This window comes from Lotus japonicus, chromosome 1 (genome assembly GCF_012489685.1).
Source record: "Lotus japonicus ecotype B-129 chromosome 1, LjGifu_v1.2".
NCBI classification, from domain to species: Eukaryota; Viridiplantae; Streptophyta; class Magnoliopsida; order Fabales; family Fabaceae; genus Lotus; species Lotus japonicus.
In genome coordinates this window covers 80079630-80102696 of record NC_080041.1, presented here as the reverse complement: position 1 = coordinate 80102696, position 23067 = coordinate 80079630, and the positions used below count along the sequence as shown (strand labels likewise).

The 23067-nt window shown below is 36.2% G+C and overlaps 2 protein-coding genes across 3 annotated transcripts; one reads left to right on the top strand and one right to left on the bottom strand.

Moving 5' to 3' along the window:
• Positions 1 to 11148: 11148 nt before the first annotated feature.
• On the top strand, positions 11149 to 16624 carry LOC130718089 (O-fucosyltransferase 7-like). Its single transcript, XM_057568558.1, has 13 exons — positions 11149 to 11291; positions 11365 to 11570; positions 11696 to 11770; positions 12657 to 12756; positions 12847 to 12914; positions 13142 to 13230; positions 13325 to 13505; positions 13619 to 13747; positions 13848 to 13981; positions 14075 to 14288; positions 14926 to 15110; positions 15225 to 15320; positions 15756 to 16624. Exons 1-13 carry the CDS (start codon positions 11267 to 11269, stop codon positions 15904 to 15906), a joined length of 1653 nt encoding a protein of 550 aa, XP_057424541.1. The 5' UTR covers positions 11149 to 11266; the 3' UTR covers positions 15907 to 16624.
• Positions 16625 to 17056: 432 nt separating this feature from the next.
• Positions 17057 to 21606, bottom strand: LOC130718078 (serine--tRNA ligase, chloroplastic/mitochondrial). 2 transcript variants are annotated; one of them, XM_057568539.1, is made up of 10 exons: positions 21339 to 21606; positions 21105 to 21253; positions 20320 to 20413; positions 20084 to 20232; positions 19872 to 19964; positions 19221 to 19400; positions 18653 to 18819; positions 18256 to 18390; positions 18068 to 18161; positions 17057 to 17579 (listed from the first exon to the last, which is right to left on the bottom strand). In XM_057568539.1, exons 1-10 carry the CDS (start codon positions 21544 to 21546, stop codon positions 17307 to 17309), a joined length of 1542 nt encoding a protein of 513 aa, XP_057424522.1. In that variant the 5' UTR covers positions 21547 to 21606; the 3' UTR covers positions 17057 to 17306. The 2 variants fall into 2 exon arrangements, with proteins under 2 accessions (XP_057424522.1, XP_057424529.1); XM_057568546.1 differs by lacking the exon at positions 21339 to 21606 and having other exon boundaries at positions 20320 to 20420; positions 21105 to 21245.
• Positions 21607 to 23067: the final 1461 nt, after the last annotated feature.

The window sequence follows — 23067 nt, the reverse complement described above, 5'->3', positions numbered from 1 at the left end:
TGATGTGGACTCAGTCACGAGAAGCTCTGAAGATCCAGAAAGTCTGATAACCAAGAAACACTGAAGGCTCAGATGTTCTGATGGTGTAGAAGACTCTGAAGATCCAGAAGCTGATTAGTGAAGTTCTGATGTCCAGAAGCAAGATACTCTGAAGACCATGTTCTTCCCTCTGAGTTCAGAATCAGAAGAAACAATGGTCAGAGGATCTGGGCTTTCCCTCTGACTTTGATCAACCGGCTTCACAAGTTCCAATATGAAGCATTCCCCTGATCAGAAGTCTCCTAGGTTTAAAGGTCGCGTCGCTATCCAAGTACAAAAGCATATGTACTATCCTGACGACCTACCTAACAGTCTCAGACACAGCAGAAGCTGGATTTTCCAGGACTGCCCTCCAACGGTAGCATTTCCCATGCAACGCTCAACCCTAATCCTTGGAGTATATAAAGAGGCTGAAGACTGAAAGAAAGTAGAAGAAGCATTCACATACGCGCAAGACAATCTTAAATTCTTCTAAGTTTTTCTTTCATCTGAAATTCATTGAGTTTACTATTAGCTTTTTAGAAGCAAATCTCTTGTAAACAATTCTTTGATAAACAGTTTGTTTAGTTCCTTTAGGAGATCAAGGCTGATCGGATCCTAGAGAAGACTAAGAGAGTGAATCTTAGTGTGAGCTAAGTCAGTGTAATTGTTAGTCACTTGTAGGTTTCAAGTGCAGTTGTAACTCTTACCTGATTAGTGGATTGCCTTCATTCTAAGAAGGAAGAAATCACCTTAACGGGTGGACTGGAGTAGCTTGAGTGATTTATCAAGTGAACCAGGATAAAATCCTTGTGTGCTTTTCTATCTCTTATCTTTAGCACTTAAGTTCTCGAAAGATTTGTCAAAATCTTTAAGGTGGAAGTTTTATACTGAAAACGTTATTCAAACCCCCCCTTTCTACCGTTTTTCATACCTTCAACCTGGTCCCTCCAAAACTACACCAGCTCCACTTCCTTTCAGATTTGATGACCCATCAACAGACAAAAATCATTCCACTTCTTCTGGTACTTTTTCTTCCGGAGACATCTCATTCACAAAATCTATCAAGCCCTGCGCCTTTATTTGTCCCTTCTTCTCAAATACTATACCAAATTCTGACAATTCGACAGCCCAAGAAACCATACGCCCTGCTAAATCAAGCTTTTGAAGTACTTGGCGTAGGGGAAAGTCAGTTTTGACTTTGATTTGAAAACCTTAAAAATAAGGCCTCAACTTCCGGGCGGTGATAATCAAGGCTAGTGCAGCCTTTTCTATTTTTTGATACCTTATCTCAGCCCCTTGTAAAGCATGGCTCACAAAATATATAATTCTCAACTCCTCTTTACATTCTTGCAATAAGAAAGAACTCACAGCATTATCTGATATGGAAATGAAAATTGACAACGGAATACCTGGAATTGGTTTTGACAATATGGGAGGCTTAGCTAGATGCTCCTTTAGAGTTTGGAAAGCCTGTTCGCACTCATCTGTCCATTGAAAAGCTTTGTTCTTCCTCAAACATTGAAAAAACGAAGCTGCCTTACTCCCTGAGCATTGTAAAAATCGTGACAAAGCCGCAATCCTTCCTGTTAGCTTCTGCACTTCTTTAACCGATGTTGGGCTCTGCATTTCTAGAATTGCTTTGCACTTATCCGGATTAACTTCAATTCCTCTCCGAGTAATCATAAAGCCCAAAAATTTTCCACTCTGAATTCCAAAAGAGCATTTTTCCGGATTCAAACGCATGTTATGCTTCCTGATTTCTCCAAAAGCCTCAGCCAAATCCGTACAATGACCGCCCATTTCCTCTGACTTGACCACCATATCATCCACATAAATTTCCATGTTACGCCCCACTTGCTTTTCAAAGACTCTGTCCATCAATCGCTGATAAGTTGCTCCTGCGTTCTTAAGCCCAAACGGCATGGTTTGATAGCAATAATTCGCTTGATTCGTCATAAATGCTGTTTTCTCTTCATCTGGCGCATACATTCGAATTTGATGATAGCCCGAATATGCGTCCATCAAACTCAACATTCCAAATCCCGAAGCCCGATCCACCAACTTATCTATGTTTGGCAATGGGTATGAATCCTTTGGACAGTGCTTGTTTAAATCCGTATAATCTGTGCACATTCGCCACTTTCCATTACTCTTCTTGACCATGACAACGTTAGCCAACCAAGTAGGATACTTCACTTCCCTTATAAAACCTGCATCAATTAACTTGTTAGTCTCTGTTTTCACCGCCAGTGCTTTCTCTTCGCCCATTTTACGCTTCAACTGGGCGATCGGCTTCACACCAGGGTTCAATGCCAATTTGTGGCAAATGAACTCTGGATCAATTCCTGGAAGATCTCGTGCACTCCAAGCAAACAAGTCCATGTTCTCAGCTAACAATTGCACCAGTCTGCTTTCCTGGATTGGAGTTAAGTTTACCCCAACCTTCAAATTCCTTTCACCCACCTTCACTGTCTTCGTTTCCTCTTCTGGAGTCACCTTGAAATCTGAAAAGCCCTCTCTTGGGTCCAAACTAACCTCATCTTGATCAACATCAACTCCAAAAACTCTATGTCCCTCCTTCACTGCTCTTTTTCCCATGTGACCATACTGCTTGAAACTGTCAGAATAGCACTTCCTAGCAACCACCTGATCAGCCTTCAAAATTCCAACTCCGCCCTTATCCAATGGATACTTAACCGTTAAATGTCTTGTTGAAATAATCGCCCCAAGCTTATTGAGCGATGGTCTTCCAATAAGCACATTATACGGCGATGTACACTATACCACAAGAAACTTAATGGCAAAGGCTTTCTCATTTTTACCTTCACCAAACACAGTATTTAGCTCCACATATCCTCTAACAAATACTTTCTCACCAGAAAAACCAACTAACGCCCCATCATACGGTAACAGATCAGTTTCCGTAAGCCCTAACTTTTCAAATGCATCGCCATATATCAAATCTGCAGAACTCCCTTGATCCAACAGTACCCTCTCAATTTCATAATCAGCGACTTTTAACATCACCACAATGGGATCATCTTCATGAGGCTGAACTCCCTCAAAATCTCTAACAGTAAATGTGATATCGGGCTGATTGATTCCCCAGCTTCCCCAATCATTTGTATAGACAACATTAATAGAATGAACATACCTTTTCCTTGAAGAATTAGTCACACCGCCTCCTCGGAATCCTCCAAATATAGAATGAATGCGCCCTTTAGTTTCACCTCCAGCTTGCTTCCTTGGTTCAGACTCTTCAATCTCCTTCCCTGTATCATCCCGTTTCGTTGAGGTTCCAGCTCCCTCTGACTCCTTTCGCCCCTCCAGTTGACGCATGTAACCTGCCTTTATCAAAGCCTCAATCTCTTTCTTCAGGGTAAAACAATCGTATGTATTATGTCCCGCAATTCGGTGATACTCACACCACTTACTTCTGTCCACGTTGCCTGGTGGGCGTTTCGGTTGTTTAGGAAAACGAATTGTGTTCGCCTCCAGACACATGTGCAATGCTTCAGTTAAATTAACCGCAAGTGGGGTTGACCTGTCTTGTTGGTTTCTGGTCCACGTCATCGACTGCCCATAACCACGATTTCCATAAGGCTGAGCACGATTTCGAAAATTAGAGCGGTTATCAAAACGACTTGAATTATTGTAACCTCTCTCTCCTTTTGTAACCGCTCCGCCCGAACGCTGATCGTTAACCGCCGCCTTTTTCGAATCTGACTGCTGTTGTTGGCCAACCACCGCTGCACTCTTACGGTTTCTCTTTAATGGATCACTTTGCTCCTCCCGAATGAAACCCTGTACCCTGCTTCGCAACTCCGCCATTGTCTCCACGGGCTTACGACTCAAACTGCTGTTCAAACTTCCTGATTGAAGACCCAATTCAAAAGCCGCAATACAAATTTCAGGCATTTTATCCTCCAAATGCACTGACAATTGATTGAAACGCCCCATAAAGGATTGAAGGCTTTCATTATGCCTCTGTTGCAAATTAAACAAGGCTGCTGGAGTCACTTTCTGGGCGCGACTAGTTGAAAATTGGGACAAAAATTTTGCCGATAAATCCATGAACCCTGCAATTGAACACGGTGGGAGCGTTGTAAACCAAGTCATTGCTGACTTCTTAAGAGTTGAAGGAAGCATTTTACACTTCAAAGCATCTGAAGCGCCCACAATAACCATTTTGGTGTTGAAATACACCAAATGATCCTTAGGGTCAGAATCTCCGTAATAAGAATCAAGAACTAAAGTCTTCAAGTTATCTGGAACGGTTGTGTTTGCAATGTCTTCTGTGAACGGTTGGAAATCTACCACCATCTCTGCCATTCTACGATCGCCCTCATGCAAGCCCCGATCTTGGTTGATCTCAGCAAGTTGAGTTTGCAGTTGTTGATTGTGTTGACGAAGATCAGTTAGATCCGCCATGATCTGTTGCAAAATGTCGGGCGAAACGTTTTCATGGTTAACATGATTGTCCCTTCCGTTTGCTCCAGATCGATTCACCATTTTTAGTGAGTTTGAAGCCTAGGATTGAATTCCTCGGCCCCACGGTGGGCGCCAATGTTCCGGTCTCGAACTCCGGTCAGGGCTAAGCAATTAAGCAACAAAAGTAGAGAACGACAAAATAGCAAATGAGCAAAAAGTGTTGGATCCCCCACCGCATGGGCGGTGTCCTCTTTATATATTATGGAGTTTTTGACCCGTTCGGGTCATGGGTCGCCTGGACCAATAATACAAATTCGGTAAGCCCACCTGATACAAATATTGTAAGCCCAATAACAGTACAGTGACTTTTTTACTTTGATAGTATACTTTTTACATATATTTACCAATTTAGTGTATCTTTTTTTTTAATTACCAAGTTAGTGTATATCGCCACTACCAGTGGCGATACCACTTTTTTTTTCTTTTTTTTTTTTTAAATCGCCACTACCAGTGGCGATACCAATCTTTTTTTTTTTTGACTTTCTTCTTTTGTGACGGAAAATTCCGTCACAAAAATCATAGTGCAAAATATAAACAACACTAGTGACAGAATGTGGAGGAGAAGTACTTCGTCACAAAGAATTTAGCGACGGATATGTATTTGCGACGGCAGTTTTATCCGTCACAAAATCCTTATGAATTATGGAAACTGAATTATCGACGAAAGCTTGAGAGGGTTCCGTCGCAAAAATAAGTGACGGAATATGCTTCGTGACCGAATTCTCCGTCGCAAAAGAAGAAAATCACTAATGCTAGTTATATTTTGCACTATGATTTTTGTGACGGAATTTTCCGTCGCAAATAAAGAAAGTAAAAAAAAAAACTGGTATCGCCACTGGTAGTGGCGATTTTAACAAAAAAAAAAAGAAAAAAAAAGTGGTATCGCCACTCTAAGTGGCGATATACACTAACTTGGTAATTAAAAAAAAATGCACTATATTAGTAAATATTTGTAAAAAATATACCACCGATGTAAAAAAGTCGCTCTAGCTGTAGAGGTGGCTGTAGCTTGGGGATAGAGAAAGTTACTAGTAGTATACTCCTTTTATTTAACCAATAATTGATTTTGATGTAAAATTTCAAATTTTCTCATCAATAATTTTGACAAATGGTTTTCGACTATACAAAAATTGGAATTAATGAAGTCGTGGTTTCTTACTTTCTTTCTTAAGTTATAGATGATCACTTTATCTTTCAAATGCCACTAAATTCATATCAAAATGTCATCTGCCATTCTAATTAAATATGAGTCATCTTTTATATATCCCTATTTCAATATGATGGAGCAACACCTTTGTTTTAACATCTAAGCCAAAATTCACTTAGTAGACATCTAATTTATCTCTTGGATTGCTTATAAGAGTTGTAGAAACTTTTTCATAGGTTTTCAACAAGAAAAGATCACCCTCAATATAATTTATATGGTGCAAAATACACCTACAATATTAAAACTGCATCAATTTTTTTATGACAAAAAACTTTTGCAATTCACTCCAAATTAATTCTTTTTAGATGAAATTTATATATTAATGGAGAATAACACCCACTCAAATAAAGTTGTAGAAAAAAGTTTCTTTCATTAAAAATTTTAAATGCACATGTTGAAATAAAAAATAATAAAAAATCAAACACAAAATATATGAATATACAATCTAAAAGAACCGTGGGATCAATTTTTGATTGATGGTTTTTTGAGGGCTGCTATGGTGAAAACTTTTCACTGAAAAGCAAACACAGACTTTCCTTTTTGTTCTTTTGTCAATCCTTTTGGGCTACATCTCTTGTCAAATGGTTGGAATTTAAAATGGCGCTAATTAAAATTAAATAAATAAAAGAAACTAAAGATTATAGAAATTTTTGTTTTTGGTCAAAGAGAAGAATGGAAAAGCGTGGGTCGTGAATGGCCCAAGAAAGATAAAGGGAAAATTTTGAGCGGCCTGGTTGCTCTGGGTATTATTTAATTATGGATTAAAAAACCCTTTCAAGAAAAAAAAAACCCTTTCAAATCTGTTTTAATTAGTTGGAGACTTGGAGTTGCAGTTTTTACATGTACACCATCTTTTTTAAAATTTCTAAACTATTTAAAAAAAAAATTACAAGTTTTTAGATTCTTTACGCATAAGATAAGATAGTAAAATTTAAAAATTGTAGATATAAAAATTATTTTTTCACCTTAAATAACTCTAGAAAAAAGTTTAATTGTACTATTTTTGGTCCCTCTAGTTTTGATATTTAGGTGGTTTTGGTCCCAAACTTTTCTTCAAGCTAATTAAGTCACTGTAATTAATTTCAAAAAAAGAGTCACTGTAATTTTAAAAATAAATAAATTTGATCCCCTTGTCAATTTTCTTCAACTAAATATCCTTAAATTTTCATTTTCTATTCAAATATTTTGGGGCTAATGATGAATTTGGAATATAATATAAATTTTAACTCTAAATGTGAAAAAAATAGTGAAAATTAATTCAATAATTTTGAAGTGCTTTATATAAGATATGATAATATAAATTTCAAAATCCTAGAGGTAAAACAATTAGTGTGAAGTTAATAAAATTTGAAGGGTTTTATAGAAATATGATATAAGAGTTTAAAAGGGGGGGAAGTTATATTATTTTTTAATTTAATAAATTTTTTAGTGAGTTTTGAGTGGAAGAAGGTTTATAATAATTTATCAAACCAATTTCATAATATTTCACTTAGAAAAGTAGAACTTGGGAGTTTGAAGGAAAATATAAGTTATTGGATGACTTAAAAGTAGGTGATTAAATTTGCTAAAAATTATGGGGGAGGTTGAAATCGCACATCAACTACAGCATAGGGACCAAAAAATAATTAAACCATTTTTTAAATAGTTGAGAAAAATGTTAACAAAAAGAATTTTTTTTTTAATTTAATTGATCTCACAATTTCGAGGCGAGCATGATCATTATGATAAAGTCACAGTTCATTTTGGATTTTGAATTTCAGGGTTCCTTTTGCATCCTATTTTCATTCAATTTATTTTTATCTCTTCTTTCAAAAAAGTAAATTTATTTTTATCTCTATATTTCTATTTTCTTCTTTATCACAATATCACATCATATATTATATCTTAAATTTGTCTCTCTTTTATATCATTTCTCGTTTTGACGTGTGGGTGAAAAAATGCACACAAATGGATTATTATTGTTTCATATATTCCCTTAATTCATTTTCCAGACTCCCTCTGGTAGTACTTGATTTAAGAACCGACCAATTACTTCACTCATCTTCAGAGGTATGGTGAATGGTTGCAATGATTGTGGCTTCCTAAACACCTTCTAACTTTATTTTTCCAAAAAATCATTTCTCGGCAACTAACTTTTTCGTGAATAGACCCCCTTAAATCGGAAAATATGACCTCTCCAAGAATGTCCTTAGTGGCAACAACTAAGGCTGAATGTATCTCAAGATCATCTTCAGTAAAGTGTTATAATTGCATGTCCGTTCATGGATAATGACCTTGAGTTTGGTTCAATTAGCATAGATAAGTTTTAATATATATAAGTTTTAGCTAATCGAAGCAATTTAAGGGCAATTGTGCATGAACGCGGACATGCAATCATAACAATTAGTTGTGAAGATGCTTCTGAGATATTTATTGTCTCAATTGTTCCTACTAAAGACACCATCATAATGGTCAAGTATTTAGGCTAACCGTTTGCCATGGGGTAGGGTTTCAGAGGAATAACATTTTGGACTTCAAGTTCTTCATAAAAAGTGGTATGAGTAATTCTATAATGCCAGCAACTTGATCATGATTAACAATGTTTGATTGGAGGGGAGGGTTTTTTTTCAAAACTTGTATTGTTTGGTTCGATTTTTAGGAGGGTGAGGGGATCAAAATCCCTTCTAACTCAATTTTGTGCCCTCTCCAAAAGTGAGGGAAATAATTTATTAGACAAAAATGCCCTTCCTTCAATCACTATCTCCTATCAATGCCCTTCCTTGTTGGACTCATAATCTGCAGTGAAAATACTTCACAGATGATGCAGTGAAAATACTTCACAGGTGATGCTGATCACCATATTGGCGTCTTTACTGGTAGCAATAAAATGTCCGCAGTTTAAATAGCGAAACGAACCAAAACCCATATATTCTACCCAGATTTACGCGAAAAAACAGTAAAAATTCCAAAATCACACCTATTTTGAGCTTATATTCTTCTCTTAATCTCACTCACTTATTTTCTACACTGATTTGGAGCTTCAAATACCTCTAAGGTGTGTGGTGTGTTTATTTAGAAGATGAAATAGAGATGAGGAAGGTGAGAGTGGAAGAGGAAGAAGGAAGAAGAAGGTGAGGTTGGGAGAGTATTTTTTTTACTACTTTGTATGTTTTCTATGTTGGGGGTATTTTTGGGATTAAAAAAAAGGGGATGGTGTGGATAGTAAAGGGAGACGGTACAAATAGTCTTGACCTTGAACCAAATGCACCCCTAAGAGAGAAAGATGAAGAGAATGAGACCAAGAAAGAAAAGAAAGAGAACACGAAGAGATTTTGTATTTTTTGAAACAAGTTATGCCTTCACACTGACAAGGGCTTAGCGCTTCCTAGGGAGAAAGCTTGAAAGGGTATGAAATTGACCTTGAAAAAGATTAAAAAACCGATAAATAGTGTTGTTTATTTTTTTTATGATAAATAATAAAGAACTTTTTATTGTGTTTTTTTTTTCGTCAATGATGGTTTATTCATATTAAGAAGGACAACTCATGATTTTGATCCGTCTGGCCAAGCCCTCTTTACAATGTTCTTTACAATATTCTTTTAACAAAAGTAGTAAGTGAAGAGATAAACAAATGGGCCCAAACACATCCGGTTTACACAACAACAAAGTCTGCTTCTCCGAAAAAGTGGAAGCAAGCAAACGCACAATAAGTTGAGAGAGATACCAGAGATTGTGGAGAGGGAGAGAAAAGTTAGAAAATAACACAGCTGAAGAAGTAAAATAAACCAAAAGCGCAATCAACAACATAAGAATATAATGTGGAAATTCTAAAACTAGAGAAAAAACCACAGCCGTTGTCAAAACCGACAACTAGAGAATAAACACTAAGTGAAAATTGTTACAACACATAGACTTCACTCTCAACCACCTCATGACCCTAGTACACCCAGACTTTCCAAACTGAATATTTGAACTACATCTCACAATACTCTAAAAAACAAGAGCATAACTTAAAAGTATTTTCAGGTACTACTGCTTTGGTGTTTTTGGTGTGTTGAAACAAGGAGCTTGAGATTCCTATATAAAGCCTTGGAACCCTCATTCTTTACTATTGTAAGCAATGTGAGACTTCTCCAAGATACATTCATTGATTTTTTTTTCTCCTTCATTAGCAATGTTAGACTTACATTGCAATCAACCTCAACAAGAAGATTGGCGATACTAGAGGAGACTACGGTGCGCACTGGTCACACCGTTGAGGGCGATGGTGGGGATGGATCCAGCCTGGAGGTTGGGATTTGGTGGTTGTGTGTGAAGAAGGATTGAGGTTGGTGTGGAAGTTTCAAGGAAGGCTACGATGGCTTGGGTTAGTGTTGTTGGTCGACAGGTGTGTGGCTGGGCTCTCTAGTTTGAGGCTTTGAGGTTGCAGCGCGGAGGCAAAAATCATGGGACGGTAGTGTTTCATTTCCTTTGCTCCACGAATGCAGAGGGATAAAAGAGAAGCGACGCTGGTGAAAAGTGGTTTGAGATTATGGACTCTCATGAGTCATTTAGCAGACCCATATTTTTTCTTAAAATAAATTCATACTATACTAATTCTCTTGACAGCCAATTTGAGTTGATACAATTGAGCACAACTTTCGGGTTTAACTCTCACATTCTCATAAGTTGACAGTTTGAATTTTTATACATTAAGTAAAATCTCAGTTGGTAGGCAACCGTCTCTCGGGTGAGCTTATGTCCCTTCTCCCTAAAAGTGAGCTTTGCCACTAACGCTATGTGAGATAGTGCGGAAAGTGTTTTCTATCCATTATACCAATTATGTAACCCAACTTAGGAGAGAGAAAGACGTGTATTTTTTTTATGTTAATTAAATCAATAATTTTTAAAACTCAAAATATGATGTGGAACAAAGTTGCAATGCCATTGGATATAAATGTAGCACTACATGTATATTAAACTCTTTCTTCAATTAGTATTATTTATCTTGTTTATTTTGATAACTACTTTCATAACTTTTAAAAAATGACTTTTTTTAATTTAATTTATTTTTTGTTTCTTAAATATTTTTCCGAGTTTAATTTTGATGCACGTTTATAATTTCTTTACACTAACATCCAATTATTTAATATCACATATCAAACACTAATTACATTTTTTTTATTTTAATTAAATTAAAGTATTATTTCCCAATGGGACAACCAATCATATTCTTTTTTCTATTACAGTGCATAAACATTAAATCCATTAGAAAAAAGGAAAAGAAAAAAAAAACAAAATTTGAATCCTTTCAATATTTGATATAATAAAATTGAAATAAAAGATAAAAAATTCCTATAATTTTTGTCAACAATGTGGTTAGCCAAAAAAAAACGTGAGAATGAAATAAAGGTCACATTTTTATTCTACACACACAGCACAAACCAGTAGCAGAGTGTGTGTGAGTAGTAACAGACGAGACGTGAAATGGAGAAACCGTTCAGAGCAAGGTGGCACAGCGCACAACATTGAAAAACCGAACACCACACACAGAACCCACCACCGCTTTTGTTTTCTCAATGCAAAAACATGATCATCACCCCAAGAGTCCGAGGTAGTAGCAGTAGTAATAATAATCATTGCTGTTTCATTTGTTTAATGTTAATGCTTTCTGGGTTTTCGTGCAGAGCGAAAAAGTTTGAACCTTGCTGGTGAAATCAGAATGTTGCAGCAGAAACGTAGTAGTAGTAGCAGGAATGTGAATGTTCCATTGGGCATGTTGAAGAGGTTCATCGCTGTAACCGTTTGTTCAATGGTTGTCACCTCTCTCTTCGTTGTTCATGTTCATGTTTCCCCTTCTCCTACTTACTATCACACCTTCAACATTCCCACGGTTTGTAATCTTCCATTCTTCTCTCTGTTTTAGGGTTCTCCGTGTTCTTCTCCAACTGCATAACTTTCTGTTGAATGAGCCTATTTTGCTTCTTTTTTTGTTGTTTTTGTCACCCCTTTTGGCAGTTACGTGACCTGCAAAGCTGGACTCGAGAGCTTGCTCCTCCTCATTTACCATTGGCTCCAATTTCTGCTCCCAAGGTTTTTGGTTTTTCTCTCTATACTATCTCAGAACTGGTTTATTGGTTTATCTGTTTGAATGAATTGATGAGAATCGGAGAATGTGATTAGCGCTGGTTTGTTTTCGCGTTGATCAAAATTTGAGTTAACGGGGCAAAATTCCGCTTCTCCGTTTGGATACCGGACTGTAGAGCCAAAAAGTGAACGGAAATCTTTTTATGGATTAAAATGAATGTGTTAATTCAATTGGTATTCAAACACACGCGGAATGTATGTTCTCTGTTTGCATTGATGCCAACAACGACCCAGAAGGGTTCTTAAAAACCAATTCCACTATGGTCTAATCCCAATAGCATTTTACTTTCTATTTTCTTGGAATAAAAAGAACTATATTCATGAAGCTAATAGATGATCTTAGCCCACTTGCTTAGTTAGGTGAGTTGCTGATTGTTACACAAAGCCATCCAAGCTGCAAAAATGTGTTTTTTATTCATCAATTTCTTTCTAGCAAAGATTGGTGTACACCCAATAGGTATAGACCAGGAGAGAGTGGAGAGGATAAGAAGAGAAGAGACATAAGTGATATATAATGTGATGTGATAGGAAGAGAGAGAGGTAGAGAGAAAAATAAGGTGTATGAAAGGTGTCATTCCTGTTGAGTGGTTTATGAGGCATTTCATTCCTTCTAGTGAGGACAATATTCTTTTTATCTATTATTGTTGAATTTCTTTTTGTTCTGTTCAGTGCCAAGTTCTTATGTTTGTTTATATCATTTAGTCATATGATTTGGACATGTTGTTTTCATTTGAATTTTGTGCTTTGTCTGTTATGTTGGCGTGTCATAAATTGTACAAAGCAATTATGCTCTTTTTGTTTTTTCATTGCTTGTGTGTTGAGTTTTTGACAGTTGAATGATTCAAGACGAGACTCTGAGTATGAGAAACTGTGGAAGCCTCCACCAAATCGTGGGTTTCTACCCTGTACAAAGCCTTCTCCTAATTACACATGTGAGAAAATTGAACTTAGATTGCAAGTTTTAAGTGTGTTTGATTAATTTATTTATTGCTACCTAATTGAAGTGTTACATGTTGTTCCAGCTCCTACAGAGTCTAGAGGTTACCTTCTAGTGAATACAAATGGTGGGCTCAATCAAATGCGCACTGGGGTCTGATTCCTTTCTCTTTCAATTATTCTTATTTGTTTGTTGTTAGATGTTAGAAAGTTCTCTCTTGTCACACAACCACATGTTACATCAAATCAATACAAAAAAGAAAAACACAAAAGTTTGCTTGATGACAAAAATCAATAACTTAAAGACTATGCATTTGTCACATTTGGATGTTCTTTATTGTTTGATTGCTAGAAACTGAAGAATTGTTACTTTTACTACAGATATGTGATATGGTAGCTATAGCTCGCATCATAAATGCTACTCTTGTAATTCCAGCACTTGATAAAAATTCATTTTGGCATGATACTAGGTAACTTTTGGATTCTATATTTTTTATCTAATATAGTTCTCTTCCTTTTGTATTTTGCATTATTAGATTTTATAGTCTTTTGTATTATTTGCAGCAATTTCTCTGATATTTTTGATGAAGAGTGGTTTATTAGTTCTCTAGCTAATGATGTAAAAATCATTAAGAAGCTTCCCAAGAAACTGCTTAAGGCAACCAGAACGGTCAAGCAATTCAAAAGCTGGTCTGGTATGGATTACTATAAGAATGAGATTGCTGCCATTTGGAATCACTACAAAGTATGTAGACTTGTTGAGATACTGTTAATATATAAATTTCTATGTTACTATTATTTATTTACCTTAATGTCTAACATATTGTGCAATTGCCTTACTACTGATAACCTCTAAAGGTTATTCACGCTTCCAAATCTGATTCTCGGTTGGCAAATAACAATCTACCTCCAGATATTCAGAAGCTTCGTTGCCGCACTTGTTATGAAGCCCTTCGTTTCTCTCCTCGCATTGAACAAATGGGAAAAGTATATAAGTAGATGCTAACTCTTTTTTCTTCTCTGTTTGTTTTCTCATCACAATTTTATTTATTCTTTTTCACTTTAAATACTTGTTCGGTTCTTGCAGATGTTGGTTGAGAGGATGAGGTCATTTGGTCGTTACATTGCGTTGCATTTACGTTACGAGAAGGACATGCTTGCATTTAGTGGTTGCACACATGATTTATCTACAGAAGAGGCTGAAGAGCTAAGGATTATAAGGTATTGATGCTTCAAAATGATTAGTTGAAATGTCATGTCTTCTTTTACTGATATCTGATGTTTGAAAGTTACTCCTATGAACCAAACTTGTAGAGAGAATACTTCTTATTGGAAAAGAAAATTTATTGATCCCATAGAAGAAAGGTCCAAAGGGTTTTGTCCCTTAACTCCAAAGGAAGTTGGAATTTTTCTCACTGCTCTTGGATATCCGTCAAAGACTCCAATATATATCGCTGCTGGGGAGATATATGGGGGCGAATCCCATATGAAGGAACTGCGATCTCGCTATCCATTGATATTGAGCAAGGTAAGAAATAACAGTATTTCTGTTGAAGTTTGATAAAGCATTTTTTGACTGATTTCTATTGTAATAAATAAAGTATGATAGTGCCTTGGTTTTGTCAACCTCTTTCATGATTGGCCTAAATTTTTTCAATCAGCAATATATTACCTTATTGACTATTGATAAAATGAGGTATTGATCAGAATGGTTTATATTGCTCACGTCCACATGATCATGACATCATACAGCATTACACACCTTTTAAATTGAAAAGAAAGCAATGTCAAGAGAGTTATGTCTGAAGTCAGAAAATGTATCCTAAATAAGACAAAATTCATCCATTATTTAAGTGCATATGGAGCTTACATCATAAGCCATTCTCTAACCACAGAGATTTGGCTAGTGGCATTTTGCTTTTGATCCAGCTCCTGTATCTGTTAACTCATTTAGTTGCAGTCGAATATTCTATGAAGGGTTTCTATGGCGGATGCTGAGTTTAAGGCAAGAAGTCTATATTATTACCAGTAGCAAATTTCTAAAGTAACAAAAATGTCATAGTATCATAAAGTGAATAACTTGGGTTGAAGCAAAGTTTTTTAAGCTTTTTATGTTATTTCAAGAACTACTGACATTTGAAAATAATGTAATCAATCATTATTAGGAAAACTTGGCATCCATTGAGGAGCTTGAACCTTTTTCTAAGCATGCATCTCAAATGGCTGCTCTTGACTATATTGTATCTGTCGAGAGTGATGTCTTTGTGCATTCTTACCCTGGAAACATGGCACGGGCCGTTGAAGGCCATCGTCGTTATCTCGGGAGGGGAAGAACAATATCTCCAGACAGGTAAGGCTCTCTCTTTAATCAGAAAAAGTTATATTTATCTTTTAAATTTATGTATGCTATTCTTCCCAGTTCATCATGACAGAGTTTTTGTCTGTCCTCGCTTTTTTTGATCAGGAAAACCCTTGTTCGCCTATTTGATAAACTGGCAGTTGGATCAATGACTGAGGGGAAAAAACTGTCTGATAAAATTAATGATCTCCATAGAACACGGTTTGTGATTGGCGAAGCATTAGTGTATATGTTAATTAATTTTATGGTTGCTAGATATGTATGCTAATATGTATTTTTCTTCAGTTAGATAACTTGAAGTTCCATATATGTTTTTATCTGCATCTTTCATTTTGATTGCTTGATCTTTTTTCAACATGCCATTATATTATCATCATCATTCCTTGATATTTCTTCTTTTTAGGCTTTTAGTGATCAAAGGATTTTCATTTTCATTGAATAAATTCAATCTAACTAGCTTCACAGCCTAGGCTAGTTCTATCTATTTGACTTCAGCTTGCAACATGACTTGATTTAAAACATGTTTTCTTCTATTACATACACTAGATGACAGTTTTTGCATCATTCTCAATTTGACCAAACAGAAAAACCTTTATTTATTTGATGTTTTTTTTTATTTTTTTGTTGTGTTGGCAGGCTTGGGTTGTTGAGGAAGAGAAAAGGGCCCATTTCAGGAACAAGGGGTTTGGAGAGGTTTCGGTCAGAAGAAACATTTTATGCAAATCCTTTACCTGATTGTTTATGTCGGACAGAAACACCACCTATAAACGCTTCTCATGTTACATAAACACATGCATCATCCTTTTGCCAATGTTTTAAAAGGCATGGTGGCAAACTGTATATATCGACAAGGAAGAAAAATGAAATGCAATAGAAAAGGAGAAAGAGAGTGAGCTAAGTTAGTCCACCAAAAGTTACACTTGTCACATTAGTCTTCTATAACTTTTGGTCACCAATTTAGTCCCTGGAAAATTTCACATATGACACTTGAGCCATTTTATCACCAGGTTATTCCTTCAAATATCTAAAATATCACTATATTATGATTGTGAAAAATGAGTTTCATGGTAACATTAGAATTTTTCAGGGATTAATTTGGTGATCAGATTTTTTATAAGGATTAATGTGGTGACACAGCTTTGAAGGACTAATTTTAGGATTTATTAGAAGAAACGCTGGATTATTTATGTACATAGTAAGTGAGCGGGATTCAATCATCACTGAGTGAACGTTACACATTTATATAGATCTTAGACAACATAAAATAGATCTTTTGGATTGGGCCAGGAGCATTCACACATGTTATTGTTTTTTTTTTTCTGTTTGTAAATTACATTATCAGAACTCACTTTTTGATGAATCCTATCCTATGACATACACAGCTCTTCACTTCCTTGTTTTTTCCAGAAACAATGGTTATTTCTTAAAAAGATAGACCTTTTGTTTTTGGTCAATGGATTGTTCATACATGGGTTTCTCAATGATAAAATGAGCCGCTTCAAATATGTTCATTGCTCCAGCCCAGTTATTAAATCCTACATGGGCCTCTAGAAGATTGTCAGATAAATTGATAAGTTGGATATTCCATACTCACCAAACAAAACCAGTAGTTTCTTGGTCATGACCGGTTTAAGCAAAATTTCCACCATACTTTAAGGCTTCCTTTTGTTGAGTACTTGTGTTTGAGAACTCAACCCAAATTCGTTAGCTATTAATGATTCCCCTTTTTACAAAGGGATTCCAATGGATGCAAGTAATTTCTTCATTCCTATTGTGTAACTACTCACTAGTTTTAGTTCATTTCTGAGCTCAGAAGCTATACATGTTCAAGTCAAAACAGGATAACAATAAATAATTCTTGTTTGGCAAAAAAAAAATCACTCTAATGACAAAAGAGACGTGGATTGACTAGAAGCACACTCAAACTGTGTCAAAAATAAAAAAACACCCTTAGTTTTATAACTTAAAATTAGTACTTATAAAAAGGTAAAAATGCACTATTTTGAGTATTTTCTATATACGTGTGGCTATTACACAATGAAAAGAAAAGCCTATTATTTGAAGAAATAACTACTTAATCTTTGCCACTTTAATTCAAATGAAATTGCTTCAACTCATCTATTACCACAATCTAAGGCCGCAACAGCATCCATCAAATGCAAACAAATGTTATGATGATATATTATATTATGATTTTCTAGCTATAATGTTAAGGCCCCCCATGAAAGGCCTCAAGGGCTCAGGGATAAGAACAGACCCATCTTCTTGTTGGTAATTCTCAAGTAAGCATATAATCATCCGCGGTACTGCACATGCTGTTGCATTTAATGTGTGGACAAACTGTGGTGGAGCAAGGTTGCCTTTAGATTTTTTTGGACCAGGTGCAAGTGCTTCTGATGGACGATACCGGATTCCCAACCGACGGCTCTGATAGTCTGTGCAATTTGATGCGCTTGAGATCTGTCATAATAACAACCATACAAGGAAATAAGGGCTCAGCAAAGCATGTTTAGAAATCCTTCGTGCGTGTTTAAATACACAATAGAAAATCACAGTGAAGGGTCGTGGACAGAAGCAACTTCATTTAGCTTTTCCTTCTGTCCACCATAATTTTGGCTTCGCCGTAATTTTTTAATTAAGTTCTATGAGTAGCTTCTCTAGGAGAAATTAAACTGCTTTAAACATGCTATACATTGAAAGCCACATGACTTTTGCAAGGGAATAACAGTGCAGTAAGTTGGATTTTCAAGGATGGTTAAGCTTCAGTAATCACAATTAACAAGTTACAAAAACCAAATGAAGTTCCCCTAGTGCATGCAGCCACAGTGATTCATTTAGATGATTTAATAATCACATTGAGAAAGCAGTAATCTCAGCCCAAGGGGCATAGCAAACAAAGCTTGCAGATGTGTCTCAAGAGAAAGAAAGGGAAAGAGTTGTTGCAGTACCTCACCAAACCGTTCTAAACCTGGCATCCATGCCTCCACATCGGATTTACGATAAGCGGGTGCACCTAAATCTTCAGAAGCCATATCCAAAATTCTGCAGAAAAACCCACAGTTATAATAAACTCAGTAATGAGATCATGTTAAATTATGAAGGAAGGATGTACTATGTACAAAGTAATAAGTCTCACTTAAAATGTAACCCAAGGGATGAGAAGATGTCTTCTTCAATTTTAATGAGCTCTTGATGATAATATTCACTCTCTTCCGGACGGCAAAAAACAAACATTTCAACCTTGCTGAACTGGTGAACTCGATAAAGACCCCTGTTCAGTATTGATCAATATCAAAAAATTTGGAAGAACTAAATAGTTATGAACATTAAAATTGGCATGTAGGATGGGACTTGAAAATAGGAACTTCAACTGGTTAAATAAATTTAGCCAACATATGCAACAAAGCAGTATTTTAAGGGTTTAAACTCCCCCCTATATTACAAGTTTGGATATTACTAACGATTTAATCTCTGGTCAAATCAATAGCTAGGGACATGAAAGGAAAAAATAAGCTCTACAGTTAATTAATTACCTTGTTGCAGCGCCAGCAGCACCTGCCTCGGTACGGAAACAATGAGAAAATGCCACATATTTTAAGGGTAACAATGAGTCAGCAAGAATAGAATCCATATGAAGGCCCCCAACAGGAATCTCTGCAGTGCCAATAAGGCATTGGTCACTGTCTTCGATGGAATAAATCTGTTTGATGTTGGTATGAAATAATGAAACATCAACAGAAGCTATGAACTTCAATCATCAAACTAAAAAACATGAAACTGAAGGACTTATAGGGAAAACTTGATGATGTTGCAATACTTTGCATCATGAAACAAGGTTGGGCCTTAGTACAAGACTAACCGATATATAAGTTTCATGGCTTGAAAAATATAAAAGAAGATGGAACTCATGGAAGGACTAGAACTCTAGAAGATAAATGTTCTTCTGACAGCAAGTAAACTGTCTCAGCTAAAATGGTTGCCACATGTTTGTCATCAGCTATGTATCTTACTATCCTATGTCCATGACCATGAAGCCGAAGAATAGTTTAATAGCACATAGTGATAAAGAATTAAATGCCAAATAAATATTCACTCACAAACCTGGGTATTATCCGCACGAGGTTGGAACCCACATTTTTCAACAACAGAGGACCGTACAATTTCAGGAGTTGTTATAGGAGTAAAGCCTCTTTTCATCACTTCTGAGAGTGTCCAATTTAAAAGAGCCATCTCTAACAAAACCGCTTCATTTTTCAGGTAGTAGAACTTTGACCCACTAACCTGTGAAGCAGCATGTTAGATTCATCTGAGAAAGTACAGTCACATGCCAATTATATCCTTGCTCCTTTTAAGATCCAAACGTCAACATGACAACATGATTTAAAAAAAAAAGGAACAAGCTACTACCAAGTTAGCACTTAGAATGAGGTCTTCCAACAATATCGGACACAAGAACAGCGACAGACATGAAGCATTTCATAATTGCAAAGTTCAAGAATTCTTCAATCTAATGACATATACAAATCATCCTTGGTTACTTTCATGTAAGAGGAGATGACACCTCCAAGGCCCGCTTCACTTCCAAGAAAATAATAAGAGTGCTAAGTAAATAAATTCCAACACCGAGTCAGGATAAAAATGACTATTAACCTTTAACACCATATACTATTAACCTACACCTCAAAATGACACTAATAATAGCCAAGCTTCAAATACATGATTCTTTAATGCCTTAAATTAATCATAGCATACCTCTGCAGCAGCATCAAAATCAAAGAGATCAAGATCCTTTCCCAGTTGGAGATGATCTTTGACAGGAAAGCTAAATTTGGGAGCGCTGCCAACCTAAAAAGTCACATGATACATTAATATTTAAGCAAAAGAAATTGATGCCTGAACAAGACCAACAACCAACCTTTTTACTCTAGAAGAAAAAATGAAGAGAGTTGTGATAATTGATATACCATCTTTATTATAGTGGAACAATCCTCCCCTCCTATCGGAACATCAGGATGAGTAATATTTGGTATAGACTGCGCTTCCTGTTGAAGCTCATCTTTAAGCTTCACCAGGTCTTCTTCCAAAGCAATAAGCCCCTCTTTCAATTTCTTCCCTGCAGACAAAATGTGACAGTTTTAAGAAATTTAATCAAAGAAAACCAAAGCGAAGCATGATGAGTGAAGGTCTGTGCCAAGAGCACCTTCTTCAATTAATCTCTGGCGCTCAGATGGTTCTATTTTTCCTTTCATTTTATTAGCTACTGCATTTCTCTCTCCACGAACCCTCTCAACTTCCTGCTATCTGTAAGAAACAGATTAGCTAAGCCATTAATAACAAAGAGTCTTGGGCATTACTCCAATACCCACCTTACTACTGAGGGTATGGTACCCAATACTGACAAGCATTTCATTGGCAGTTGATTATATTTAGGATTTGTCTCAACTAAAGTGAGACATTCATTTTAGAGGCAGAAGAGAATAATTATGGTCATATCTTAAAAAATTAACAGTTAAGTGTGTGTTTGGATAGCAAATGAGTGCAACATGAATCAATTTTCATCTTGCACTTTAGCCACTAAATATCCACACATAACCTAAGACTTAAGCAACTTTATAATTTTATTCATACATGTGGATGTATATAATGTAATCACAATGGTTGTAATTCCTTAGTTTTCCTTCTAAATTGAATACCTTATTTTAAAAGAGAGAAATTGATTTATTCAACTAATTTATAAATATTCATCATGGAATATACTGAATCCATCATGTTGAGAAGTCTCACGCTGACTAGAGATATAGCCAAATAAGTCCTAACAAATGGTAGAGCAAACCTCACCTCTAAGCTAGCTTGAGTTAGGCCTAACCGGAATTCTAAGACATGCTACCACAACAATTTCCAATTTTTTTTTTTCATTGCTGTGTTTTCATAATTTAGAATTGACAATGAAAAAGAGAGGGGACGATTGAAGAGAAGAAACATAACCTTCTGAAGGTGAAACATGCTGTCATACAGGTGGAGCACAAGGTCCAAATTAGCATGAGAGTTGCGGTTCCTTATATTGGCAGCAACAGCTTCCTTGTTATCCTTTATCCACTTGAAGTCTATTGTTGCTTTCCATTGAGGCTTCCCACCTGCATCACCAACAACAGTTTCCATTCCAATCAGTTTCGTTGCAGTGAAACCAGAACCAAACCGAAAAGAGAAAAAGAGAATGACCCTTTTCGTCGGAAGTCTCAGTTGTTGACGGGGATGTTTCAACGGCGGCGGCGGAGGTGGAGAGAGCTTTGATGGGTCGTGGCAATGATGGTTTCTGCGAATAAAGGAATGGAGCTTTGGTTCTTTGGTGTGAAGATGGGTAAGTGCGAAATGCACCGAGCTTGAAACTTTGTAAGGTTGTGATGTTGAGGCAACCGTGTAAACCCATCTCCGGAAGCAGGTAGTGGCAGAAGCTTCCACTGAATTTTTATCCTTAGTTTTTGTAAACACAGATAGACCATGGAGTTTGGAGAGAAGAGACACACTCCACGTCGTCGTTTTGAGGTGGTCGTTAAAAAAAAAAAAGAAACCAAAAATAATATAACTGGAAAAAAAAAATTCACCCAATTTCAATTTTCACTTAGAAATATGGAAATAGTTAGAGGAAAAAAATAAAACAAATGAGTGGGTTGAAATGAGATAGACGATATATTATCCAAGAGGGGGTAGCTTAGTTGGCAACGCAGATTGAGTGTGTGGGAAGAGGTCTCAAGTTCGATCCCCACACAACATACTTATTAAATCCCGAATCTAACGGCATCCAAAAAGTGACCGGAAGTTTATACCAAAAAAGCAACATACTTACTAGTTAGTAGGTACTACCAACAAATAATATATATATATATATATATTTCTACACACTTTTGTTTCTCATTCTAAACATAATTTATACTTAATTTATCATTGGTCCTTCTCGTCTCAATGGCTTAGATTAGGGTGGTAAACGCATGCTTACACAACTGAATGTCCATGGTATAAGCATCTAACCATGGTTACAACTGGCCAATTAAGGGATTTGGGTTTAACACCCCACCCATTAGGCCCCCCGCCCCACCTTGGGGGGCGAAATTACCAGAAAACCAGTTAAAAACGGTAAATGATTACCCGACTCTATAACGGGTAATCATTTACCGATCGTGTTTAAAACATATAAACACGACAGTTTGGGTTTTGAAACCCATTATTTCAAAACCCAAATTTCCCTCCCTCAATCGCATCCTCTCTCAAAGCTCGGTTCCACCACTTCAATCATCTCAAGGTCGGTTCTAATCATCATCAAAGCTCCCACAAAGACCCATTCCATTACATTCAAAAGGTAAGTTTTGATTTCAATGATTTTCACATTTGAAGTTTGAATTAGGTCAATGGTTGAACACTAGGGTAGTTGATTGATGATTAGAGGTAGGTTTTGTTGTGTTTTGTTGCCTGAAATTCCATGAAACGAGTACGGGCACGAGTGGGGTGCATTTGGGTCTGTTTCTGGGTTTACTGTAATATCGGAAAATCAATTTCCGATATGATAATGGAAAATGATTTTCCGATATGGTAATGGAAAATGATTTTCCGATATGACAGTATGACAGTGCAGACTTCCAAAATTTATTTCCAATATTTAACCATGGCATGTATTTAGCTTCCAGGATTACTTTGTTGATTTGTTGAGAATTGGAAAAGATCAAGATAGATTTGATGTGTTGTGATTAGGAAAGTTGTTTATTGTTTATTGTTTATTGGAAAAGATTAAGCGCTCAAATCATATGCTTCATGTGTTGTAATTAGGAAAGTTGTTTATTGTTTTTTTTTGCTTGTGATGATGGTTGCTTGACCTTAACACAGCTAGAAATTTAATTTAATCACATTCACATGCAAACTAACAACTAATTCTCTATATTTTCCTTTTCCTATGGTT

Coding starts and splice junctions, on each gene's coding strand:
- LOC130718089 (XM_057568558.1), top strand. CDS start 11,267: ATGATCATCACCCCAAGAGTCCGAG. Junction 12,915..13,141: donor TCAATCAAATGCGCACTGGG/GTCTGATTCCTT, acceptor CTTTTACTACAG/ATATGTGATATGGTAGCTAT. Junction 15,111..15,224: donor AGAACAATATCTCCAGACAG/GTAAGGCTCTCT, acceptor TTTTTTGATCAG/GAAAACCCTTGTTCGCCTAT.
- LOC130718078 (XM_057568539.1), bottom strand. CDS start 21,546: ATGGGTTTACACGGTTGCCTCAACATCACAACCTTACAAAGTTTCAAG. Junction 19,401..19,871: donor ATTTTGATGCTGCTGCAGAG/GTATGCTATGAT, acceptor GCTGCTTCACAG/GTTAGTGGGTCAAAGTTCTA. Junction 18,820..19,220: donor CTCGTGCGGATAATACCCAG/GTTTGTGAGTGA, acceptor AACATCAAACAG/ATTTATTCCATCGAAGACAG.